This window comes from Lonchura striata, chromosome 5 (genome assembly GCF_046129695.1).
Source record: "Lonchura striata isolate bLonStr1 chromosome 5, bLonStr1.mat, whole genome shotgun sequence".
Lineage (NCBI taxonomy): Eukaryota > Metazoa > Chordata > Aves > Passeriformes > Estrildidae > Lonchura > Lonchura striata.
Genome location: NC_134607.1, coordinates 53,439,686 through 53,451,412, shown reverse-complemented (window position 1 = coordinate 53,451,412; position 11,727 = coordinate 53,439,686). Strand labels below are relative to the sequence as shown.

The 11,727-nt window shown below is 42.1% G+C and overlaps 1 protein-coding gene across 3 annotated transcripts in view; it reads left to right on the top strand.

Annotated features, from left to right (window-relative positions):
- The first annotated feature begins 736 nt into the window (after positions 1-736).
- EEA1 (early endosome antigen 1) overlaps positions 737-11,727 on the top strand; it is a 65,922-nt gene continuing 54,931 nt past the window's right edge. For all 3 annotated transcript variants that reach the window (XM_021527995.2, XM_021527994.3, XM_077783557.1), the window contains exons 1-2: positions 737-868; positions 8,349-8,441. In XM_021527995.2, coding sequence (XP_021383670.1) covers positions 845-868; positions 8,349-8,441 — 117 coding nt within the window. In that variant the 5' untranslated portion in view covers positions 737-844. The remainder of the gene's footprint in view (positions 869-8,348; positions 8,442-11,727) is intronic.

Here is an 11,727-nt window from a genome sequence, read left to right as displayed (position 1 = left end):
CTTATCACTCCTTTCAGCTGATGCTTTTTGTGTTGTACTTTTTTTTTTTTTTTTTTTAGGTATGTGTGTATTTGTGTGAGTAAAATGTTCTTTTCTAATATTTAAAAAACACCTAATGGGTCATACCACAAGGTCGTCTTTTCAGCTGGGGGCTTGAAGCAAGGAGCTGCTTCATCAGAATTAAATTTGAGGTTAATAATCGTAACAAGTTCGCTTCGACAACCCTCCCCGAACGCACATTTCTCAGTACTTTCCGTGCCGCACGAGTAACAGAGTAACACGGCGCTGCATTTGCGCTTTGCCTCCTTCAGCGAGCCCGCAGCTGCAAGCTCAAACCACAGTCCTCTCCCTTCCCTCGGCCGATGCCACACTGACGCCAGCAGCACGGGGCCCGCAGCTATCGGGAGCCCGGGCAGCCCCGAGGGGAGCCAAGGGCACAGACAGCGCCGCGTTCCGCTTTCCCCGCCCTGCCCCCGGCAGCCGGGACGCGTCTGGGGCGGCGGAGACCCGGCACAGCGCAGGGACAGGCCGAGAGCCGCGGCGCTGGGCCCGCTGCGGCGAGGAGCCGGGCCCGGGCCCCCGCGGAGCGATCAGGGCGCAGCCCCCGGCCCGCTCCGCACCTCTACCCGCCCTGCCTTCCCCGCTGCCGGCGGCCGGGCGGCGGCGGTGGCCGCAGCCCCTTCCCGCGGGACCCGCCCCTCCCCGGGGCGGAGCGCGGCGGCTGCCCTGCCTCCCCGGCCGCGGCGGCTGTCACGGGGCGAGGGCCGCGCCGGGCTCCTGCGGGGCCCCGCGGCTTCCCTTCGGCCTGGCCGCGGCCGCCCGACGGCATCCGCGCTCTACCACCATGCTCAGGCGGATTCTGCAGCGGGTAAGGCAGCGAGGCCCGCCCCAGCGGCGAGGGCGGCGAGCCGTGCCGGCGCCGTGCCGGTGTCGCTTCCTGGTGCCGGCCGCGCTCGGAGCTGCGCTCCCCGCGGCAGAGCCGGAGCCACCGGCCCTGTCCGGCCCGTCCTGCGGCGCAGGGTCCGGTGAGGGCCGTCGCGGCCCCGGAGGCCGTGAGTTTGTCCGCCCCCGCCCTCTCGCTGGGAGACGGCCCGAGCCCCGACGGGACGGGACGGGCCAGGCCCGCCATCCCGGCTGGGGGCGGTGTCGCCTCCCGGGCTGGGCGGAGGTGCTGGCGGGCGGCTCCCGCGGCCGGGCCTGTCGGAGGGGCGAGGGGCGGCCCTGGCCGGCGTGGCTTTTTCCGTAACGCGGCGGCATCTCCGCCCGCCGCCTGCTCCCGCTGCCGCGGCTGCGGCCGCCCGCGCAGAGGGCAGGATAAAGGGAAGGCCGGCGTGGGGAGAGCCGCCGCCGGGACCTGCGGTGATGTCCTCAGGGGCTGGCAGGCAGCAGGCTCTTAACGCCGAGAGCCAGCCCGGCAGCCGCCGTCCGGCCGCCTCCCGTGTTTTAGGAACCGGCTTTTCCGGCAGCTCTGCCGGGCTTGGGAAGCCAAGTTGTGACACTCGTTTATGAGACCCTTCTCGCTTGCCCGGATCCCTTTGCCGGTGCTGGTCGCCGTGCGGCGGGCCTGCGGCTCGGGTGGGAGCTGCCGGGAGGCGCTGGCACGGGGCAGGTGCCGGCGGGTCCCGGCTCCGTGCGGCCGGGGGCTCGGCTGGGGGATGCACCCAGAAGGGTTGAGTCACGCCGGCCGTGGGCAGGCAGCGCTCCAGATCCCGTACCGCAGGAGAGCGGCGTCCGTGTCACGCTGGAGGCGTTCACGGATTGAGGGAAAACCAGCTGCTCTCCCCGTTTGATCCGCTGTTGCTTCCAAAGCGTGCTGTCTGTGTAACACCTCTGCGACAGAGTGTTTTATTGGAAACGCTGGCTTACTCTCCTTACCTGCCATGCAGAGAAGCGTTGCTACAAGAATGAGAGGGGAAATAAAGTAAGCCTAACACCAACTTTTTCAGTGTAAAACATACGTCAGATTATCTTTTGTTATAGACCCTAAGCAGGTGAAGATCTTGGTATATTTGGAGCTTTGTGTTTACAAGGAAGAGCTTCCTTCCTGAAGCTTAATGGGAAGCCCTGCTAACAAGCAGGAAACTTAGTACGGACCTAATTAAATATTGGCAGCAGTTAACTGGGTGTTTATTGATTCTGAGAAACACCAGGCCATGAAGGAAGGCTTCTGTGAGAGGAAAAAGCTTCATATAGTGCCAGAGGATATTTGTCCCTAAGTATGAATTCAGCTAAACACATCTTACAGACATCACATCTACAGTCAATGCAAAAGTTTCTGTGTGAGAAAAAGACATATTTTCCAAAAGATTGAACTAATAGTTGTTCTCCAGTTGCTCCTGAAAATTACGAGATTACAGGAGAATTTATTGTCAAGAAAGGTGAAACAGACTTCTTCCTGCCTAAAAATTAAATAGAGAAATGTCAAAATTTTTGAAGGTGTAAACTTTTTAATTGCTGAAAATAACTTTTGCCAAAAATAGACTTTTAAAAATTCACCTGATACTAAAAGGGGTTTTAGGTATTTTTGTAAAAATAGTGATTGCATGCACAACCTCGTACACATGTACCATTTTGACTTGCACTCTGGTTGGCAGACTGTGAAAAATACTTCTGCTGTACTTTGGTATTAAAAATGAACCTTAGGTTTATGTCAGATATTTTACTAAAGAACATAGTCATTAATATCTTTCATGTTTCTCATACAGTATTTGAAGAATAAGGAACTTCCTCTTGACCTTTTTATTGTCCATCATTTGTATAGCTGGCAAAAAACCACTGCCTTTCTGTCCCTCAAACATAGCTTCTTGCATATCTGTTTGGTTTGTTATATGTTTATAGGTGATGCCACCCTTTCTAGCCAGAGAGCTAGGCATTAATGGTGATATAACTTGAGTTATAAAAGCATGTTTTTTGAAAAAGGCATTCTTTGTTACATTATTTACATTCTTTATTACATTTTTTATTACTTTATTAGGCTGGCTGACAAGCTGCAAAGGAGGAAGACAACAGCTAAAGATATTATTTATAGTTTCTGATTCCTGAAGTTTCAAATCATCAAATATTTCTTTTTTATTCTACTTCTCTACCTTGATCACCTCTATTTCATCCACAGTTCAAATTTCTGTTTTTAAAAGCATCTTCACTGTGACTTTGAATGACATATTTTCAAAGTGGAAAGTATTATAATGGAAACATTGCTTGTTTAGTTTTTGAGGTTAGTATCTCCATGCTGTCATCACCTAGCTTCTCATTTTACGTCCTTTCTCTACAAGTTCTGAAGTTTTTTACAAGTTTCTAAATTTTATGTGTGTTTTCAACATGACATCTCAGGGATCCGCCTGTTTTGTATGTTTGCACCATAAAACTCCCTTTTGTACATTGTTGCCACGTCCTGGTTTCATGCATTGTTCATTATGCTGATCTAGAAAAAGGTAGTTTTTCCCAAAAGGCATCTGCATGGAGTGTCTGAGACTTACCTTTCCTGCTCAAATAGTTTGATTTTTGTCAGTGGATTCCTTGGAGAGTGGTCTTTTCTTTATTTTGTTCAACTTTGATGCTGTCTGTGGACATTGTGTCATCTCTCCATTGTTAATCTACTCTGAGACAGTGGAAGTTGCCTATAGCCTGTTAAAGCAGAGCTCATTTCTTGTATTTTCAAGGAGGGGGAATTTATTTTCAGCTGGTAGAAAACTGATTACTGTGACCTCCTTCTGAGCCTTCTTCTCATTGCTCATGATTTTTTAGTGGGTGACTCATCTATTGGACCAGTGTGACGACTTTTACATTAGTTTTTTTCTCCATTATTTGTGTTTAACAGTCTACACCTGTTGACTACTGTGCTGTGTTTGGGTGATCCCTGTGCTCTTCTATTGCTTTCTATTTCTAACTAATGCTTGAGTTTTTGGTCTTGAGATTGTGGTGTCTGGGAGAGAACAGGGCTTTGCAGGCATTTCTGTACCTCAGGTAGTACAGTCACCTTTTCTCTTACTCCAGGCTTAGGCACAGAGGTATTTACTTATCTTGTCTGAAATCATTGCATCTCGTACCTGACTTATAATTTTCTTTTCACATTTATAAGTGCGGGGCTCGCTAGATAGCATATTTACTTGGATAGATGCTGAACTGCAGCTGTGCCTTTGCCCTCCCCTCAGAATCAAATGTGTGCCTCCTCCTGGGTACAAAGTGTGCTTGTGTGAAAAAAAGTTTTATGCCCTCTGAAGTCAGGAGTAATTTCATTTTTCAGAGTCATAAAGTAGTGTCACACTGCTTTAGAAGTAAATGGTGTTACTTTTCTGTATGGCAAAATATCCTGTTCCTAGCACTGAGAGTTCTTTGGCAACAAGGGCTTTGGCCCTCTTACCTTCTCATTTTTGTGTTCTGTTTGTTGCTTCAGGACCTTTTTATGGTTGTAGTAGTACCCTTAGTATCTGTATTTAAATCTGTGATGGAAAACCTGCTGAATCTGTATTTTTTTCACATTTCAAGGCTTTACATTATTTTTTCAGCGGTTTTAATTTATTCTGAATTTAAAATTGCTGAAAAGAGTATTCTGGCTGAAAGGAATGTAGCTATAGGCAGATAAAAGACTATGAAAATGATACGGTAGTGGTCTATATTTATTCTCCCTCATCTTAAAACATTAACTCAACTCATTCATTATATAATTTTCTATTCCTTTTCAGAAAACAAGCAGCAATCATTTTCATAATTTTTGTTGTTAATGATGTTTCTTTATATTAGGTTGCAGTTTTGAGAAAACATTATGAAGTTTAGCATATTACTTCTACAACTGTAGGGCTAGCAGTAGAAACATAGGCTTCTCTGTAGAGTAGAAAAATGTAATTGACAACTAGGAGACAAGTATGCTGGATCAGAGACTAACTTTGCATTAGTCTTTGAACTCTGGCTATGCCTTCAGCTGTCAAATGTTAATTTTGTAATTGTACATACACAGTAGCCTGTGTGGAAATTTTCTTTTTCTCTGGAGTTAGTAAGTAATTTATTTGCTCCCCTGTATAGGCCAACTGAAAACAAAGAACATAATTTTGAGTCCTTTCGTAGATTACAAAGTCCAAATTGTTCAATGTGTTGTTATTCTTTTTTGTTTAATGGGATGTGCTACCACAGTGGTACATGAGCATAGCATGACTGTATGCGTGAACTGATTTGATGATGCAATGGTCAATTAAAAAAAGACATTTGCAATGTCCCATTCCTTATTTGGTAGGTGAAGGATATTTAAATTATTACAATGTTGAAAGATATATTAATTTCATTTTTGATATTGGCTTCCTTAACATTCTTCCAAATTTGTATTTATTTTTTCTTATCCATTTTGCATATGGATACTATGAACTATAACTTGAAAGTTACTTAATGACCTCTTTCCTTCCTACTCTTCTTTCCGGCACATGACACTCACCAGTAAATGTTACCATTTGTACTAAGCTTTCTAAATCTAGCTTGGAATTATAGCTACTCTTTTCAAGAGCACACATTGATTTTTGAAAGGTTAGAAGGATTTTACCAGGTACTGCGTAATAATTTCTGTCATACAGTGCATGCAATAAGACATTCCATCCAGTGCTTATTAGTGTGATTATAGCATGTCTGAAGTGTTTCATAAAGCAAGTACTTTAAGCAACCATGGAGTAGTAACAGTGTACAGTGGAGTAATAACAGAAGAGCTTGCATCCTGAAGATTGTAATAATCTCAAATTTGTGATGCTAGAACTAGCAGAATTAAATATGCAAATCTCATTGCAAAATGAAGTCAACTCTGGGGTTGAAATGGGATGGGCATTTAAAAATGTACAGAAGTGTTGTATAAGGAGTTATGATATGAGGTGAAGAAAATGTTATCTTAATTGTTGCAGAAGATTCTTGGTTTTGGGACAAAATGATTCATTAGGTATGCTGAAAGGGTATATTAAGATATTGCAGAAGTGGAGGTAGATGCTGCCTAAAGACACAGCTGGACCATTTCTTAGTGCCATGAAACATTAGATGCAGTATTCTAACTAACCTGTCTTCCTGGGAGACCTGGCTTCAACTTACCATTTGTTTTAGATATTATTCTGCTGTCAATGGAACACAATCCACATGTTCAATACAAGTTACTTAACTTGTATTTCAAAGCTTTCCTGTGGGATGTGTGTTTCTGTGGGCAGCACTTGTTAATGCTGCAGAACGATTGGGGCAGGAAGGGAGCTCAGGAGCTCCCTAGTCTGAGCAGTGGGCACGATCAGCTTGGAGGTCAAGAGCAAGTTGCTCAGGCCTATCTCACACTGGAAAAGCTGTTCTTTACAATCAGTAGGAATCTCGCATTTCAGTTTCTGTGTTTTTGCTCATTTCAGCACTGTGTGCTGCTTAGACCAGCTTGGCTTCCTCTGTTTGATGGCTTCTTCATGAGTGGTGATGTGGCTGCTGTTTGGTGCTCCCAAAGCTGTCTGTATTTCCAGGCTGAGCCAGCCCTGTTCCCTCAGCTTCATCAGATGCTTCATCCTCAGATGTGTTGATGGCCTTTTGCTAAACTTGTGCTGGTTTATCAGTTTATCTCCTGGACTAGGAGTGCAGTATCTTAACGTTGTCCACTAGCTGTTGGCCAGTGGGGAATGATCACTTCCCTTGATCAGTTGGCTGCGCTCGTTGTTAACATAGTCCAGGCTTCTGGCAGCCACCTCTGCAGACAAAGCACACTGCAGGCTCTTGTTCAGCTGGCTGGCTGACACAAGGCTTCGGTCCTTTTCAGCAGAGGCCTCTGTTATTGCCAGGAGTTTTCCTTCCCTGGTACAGGACTCTGCATTTATCCCTGTTGAATTGCATGGGGTTCCCCTTGGCCTGTTTCTTCTGGCATTTCTAGGTCCCTCTGAGTGGCAGACCTGTCCTTGGGTGTATCAGCTGGTCCTCTCAGTTTGATGTCACGTGGAAGCATGAAGAATGTGCACCTGTGGTCCATGCTGGGATGTACCTTGTTTAGTGTCTGTATTAGTAACCCTGGGAAGAACTACCAATGCCTTCACTTTGACATATTTTGCATGTGTATAGAATCTCTGCTTGCCCCCTTTTTTGCCTCTCCTATTATCAACTTGCAGAGCTTGCACTGCATTGCCTATTCCTTTTGTATGCTGTGCTAGAAGGAAATGGTGTTTGTATTTTCTTTAGAAATACAATACAGCTAGAGTGAAAAAAACAAGGAGTAGGAAAACCAGAGTACATTGGTCGCTTAACTGATTACTTCAGAAAAGGTTGGAATAAGGAGAGATGGTTGTCTTCTCTTACTGTCACCAGTCCCCATAGCTTAGTGCTCGTCTCCCCACTTCACTTTGGCCAGTCTTCAGAGCCTTTCCAAAACTGAAATATATTTCACTGGGAATTAAGTTCTTAATCAGTAAACTTGACCTATTAATGCAGAATGTTTGCTATTAATGACATATTTTTTAGATTTGATAAATAGTAAAAGGCTGTTATCTTTGTTATCTATGAAAGTTGAAAACAGAACATTCTTTTTAAATCAAAGCAGGAAAATACACGTAATATTCAAAGAATGGGAATCATGTGTGCTGCAGATATCTTATAAGAGGTTATATAACTGATTTGCCTTCAAAAAAAGGGTCTATTTGAGCAAGAAAATTATTTTCTAGATAAGATTTTGGAGGCACCAAGATCAAGAAACTAAAATTGCTTATTTTATCTATGTCTGTAGTTTCAAATCGGAACTGTTGTTTTGATTTCAGCATATTCACAGGAATATATCTTTATAGGTTGTCTTACTGATTAGCATGTTATAACTTTACCACAGGCTTGATTATTTTTATTTTTTCCAATCACGACAGTGTACCTGCTTGTGTGCTTGTTGAATCAGCAGTTTTGATTTTCAGCCTTTCGTATATTTAAGGGCTTGTCCAGAATGCAGAAAAGTTATCAAGAAAGTAGGATGATAGTAGTTTATTAGTAATGAAACATTTTAGATTGTAATTTCTACTATTTTCCTATAGGATAAAGTGACCTAATTTAATATCACTGAGAGTAATACAAGGGCAGAGTTTAGCCAAAGTTTTTGTTTTGTAGTGTGCATTCATGAGAGGAAGTGGTTTAAAGTCCTGGCCTTTGCTTCTGGTATCTGCTTGGTTTTTTGTGGATGGAGAGTGTTGGATAGAAGTTTTTGTTGAAGTGTTGTGCTGAAAATTATATAATTGCTTGTCTACGTGTTCACTTCTTTTGGAGGGAAAATGCCTCTGTATTCCAAAAAGTACAAGAGAGGCCTTTGTATAGGATATGTGCTTTATTAAATAGATATTAAGTATTAAAATATAGATTTTCATTTTTGTCTCCCCCATTTATTTCAGACTCCAGGTAGAGGTGGGTCTCAGAGTTCGGATTCAGATTCATCTGCCACACCCGGAAATGCCGTGGACGTGAACAATGAAGGCTCCTCAGAGGTACTGTGCACCATACATGGGACTGGTGTCTTAAATATTGGATGCTTTTTCTCTGATCCATGGATCTGTTGGAGTAACTTTTGATGCCCTTCCTAAATATTAGCTGTACTAAACAAATACTTACAAATGTCATATTCTAAAAATTGTTTGTTATTTAAATAAAAAAGGAAGACTAGGTCATGTTTATGTATAACTATTAATTAGACTTATCTATCCAAGTAGTCATGAGCAATTCTTTCTGTAGTTCTGGAGATGAATTATTAAAATTAAAAGCAATGAGATGTAAACTTAAGACTCCTTGTTAATAAATCTTTCATGAGAGCTGCAAAAAACAAGGATTGACATTTTACTGTGCTTGTACTTCAGTTTCGCCTTGCTTCTTCTAAACTATAATATACACTGGAATCCTCTTCCTTCTTGTGAAGTATCAAATATATTGGGTTTTATTTGGTAGATAAATGCATTTAGAGTATAAATCCTATCTGTGTTTCATGTGCTGTGTGCCATACTTAATCAGCAGAGTAAGTTGTTACTCTTGCTGCAATCCCATATTTTAATGTCTTTGTATTTACACTGTTGTGTGACATTAGCTCTGAAAAACGCAAACTGACTTCACTGGCTGTTGAAGCTCATTTGTGCTAATGTAGATTACCTATGTTGAAAATGTTTTGAGCTTAACATACGTATACAATGTATATACAGTGTATGCAGGGCTAATTACCCGTATTACAATATTAAATGGAGCAAAGTACCCTTTCTTACACTGAAGAAAGTGTGTGATGATTCAAATACTCCTGTGTGTGATATGAGATAGGAGAAACTTTCACTTTGCAGTTTAAAATCCTGTCTTTGCATCTGCTTCTTTCTTCTTTCTTAAAGCCTTATTGCAGTCAATGTAATCAGACATTCCTTAATATTTTGCTGCATGTTCTACATGTCACACATTTTTGAGTCCTAATCTATTTTGTGTGCATATTTAACAATCCCTGAAGCAAATAAATATTCTTAAATTGCAGACTAAAATCTTACTACTTTTTTAGTTGATTAAGGCATAAAACCATGTAATGAGATGATCTCTTCTTTCTGAAGCTGGGTTAAAATGATACAGTTCTGTTAACACGAGTGCAGCATTGCTGACTGTAGGGCTTGTGGGTGCTGTAAGGTCCATCAGTACTGATGGAGTGGTATTTTCTTGATGTGGGATGAGCTTTCAGTGTGGGGTGTGCCTGCACTGTTGCCCCATTGGCTGTTCTTTCTCCTGAGTTGAAACTGGATCAGACCACAGGCTGCCTTCTCACTCTTGATATGGATGTGTTACATAAAAAAGTATCTTTTAGTTGTCCATAATTCCATAATTTCTTGCACTGAGTGTTGTCCTTAGTGTTGAATTTCAAAGTCTGTTTGAAACTGAGCTTTGAACCTGGTGATGGGTTTTTAGATTCACAAGGCTACTCAAATCTGTTAGCCTTCCTTTTCCCTCACAGTTCCATGAGGTCTTGTCTCTCCTGGAGCTTCTCTTCAGGAGCACTATAGTTGGTCTCTGCAGAATGTTTACTCTTTGTTTTATCATGCTATTCCTATCTGATTCTGCATTATTATGCAGTCAGAAGTCCATTAACTTGTTTTCACTGCAGTTTCTTAGCTAGATTTTCTAATTTGTATTGTTACAAGATTCAAATGGAGTATAATTGTGAAATCTGTGCAGATTTGTATGTTTCCTTTCTCCTCAAGCCTAGTTGAAATAAATCCTGATTTTTGAGAATTGTAGTATGAAACAGAAGGAGTGGGAAAATGTGAATTCAGACTGCTCAAATGCTCAAGAAGAGTTAAAAATTTGCTCGTATCCTGTCTGTGACCATGTTGGCACTTCAGGTCACAGGTAGACCTATAATGAAATCTTTTATTCACTGTTCAGTCTGCCCAAGGAGGAAACAAATGAGTCTCTCTTACCTTTGCAGCTTAGGTCCCAGTGCAACTGTCAATAGTACAGGGTTGCTAAATATTCCATGCTTGCAGCGAGTTTACCAGTGAGATGATGATTTCCTTAGTATAAAGTAACTGTGTTAACTAGACAGGTTTGCCTCAGCCTCTCCTGCTGCTGTTGCAAACTTGCTTATTAATTTATGGAGGCATTTCTGCAATCTCACTGCACCACTCCTCCCTCTTCGTCTGAAACATCTGAGCACCCTTACAGGAAACCTTGTGATGGACGTGACGTAATGCCTTGTAATGCTCCATTCATGATTTTTTATGCAGCTTGTTTCTCTGTCACATGAAGGGGGCACCAAGAGTGTAAGGAAAACACATAGTAGTATGCAGCATGGTCCTATTTTTTAAGGCATGTTTTAGATTTATTTGTTTTCATGTCCTTGATAACTCTTCCTTCTTGCTTTCTCTATGGTATTGCTATGGTTTATAAAAGTTCTCTCTCCAAAAGGAAAACGGACTTTTGATTTTGGTGATTGTAGAGAGCTTTCAGAATAAGAATTCAAACTTTGATTCCAGATCTGCATTTTTTTGTCTTTATTAGTTTCTGAAAAACAAATGTACATTTCACAGGGCTTCATCTGTCCATTGTGTATGAAAGTGTGTGTAACTCCCACTGATCTGTCTGAACATTACCAGAGTGAGCACACTGGGAGAGAAGGAAGACAGGAGCTTCGTGACCTCCCAGCTATTACTGTGGGTCTTGTTTATTTTATTTAAATAGCTTTGGTGATGGGCTGCTTTACTACATATTTTCCTGATGTCAGCCTTTTAAATTGTTTCTTTTGATTCCTTGCTTAAACACAATTTGATCTCATATGCATGATTTGAAAGTATACATTCAGCAAAAGAATTAATTCATGTCTAGACTTCTGTTTTGCAGTTGTCTGTGACATGAAACACTTGCAGTATTGGAAGACTTGCAGTCACTGATATATACACTTTTCTTTTACAGCTTTTGCATGATTTTCTTATAAAAAAGGCTGTTTCCTTATTTGATTATCTTCACATCAGACTCGGTATTGTGATAAACTAAGTGTTGGATCAGGCACATCCTTTCTGAAAAGAAATGTTTTGAGGTCTTATTAGATAACTTTTTTAAACCAATTTCTAGTGCAAAATAGGTACATTGGGTAAAAGAGAACAGAGGGTGGTAATATAAAAAACTCAGAAACTTCTCTTTTTGAACACATTTAAGACTTGCGTATTGCAGCAACATTATAAAAATAATTAGAAAAATAAATTTTTAATAGATAATCTTGCTGGGTTTTTTATGCCCCCAATGAAATGCAAAGGCTCT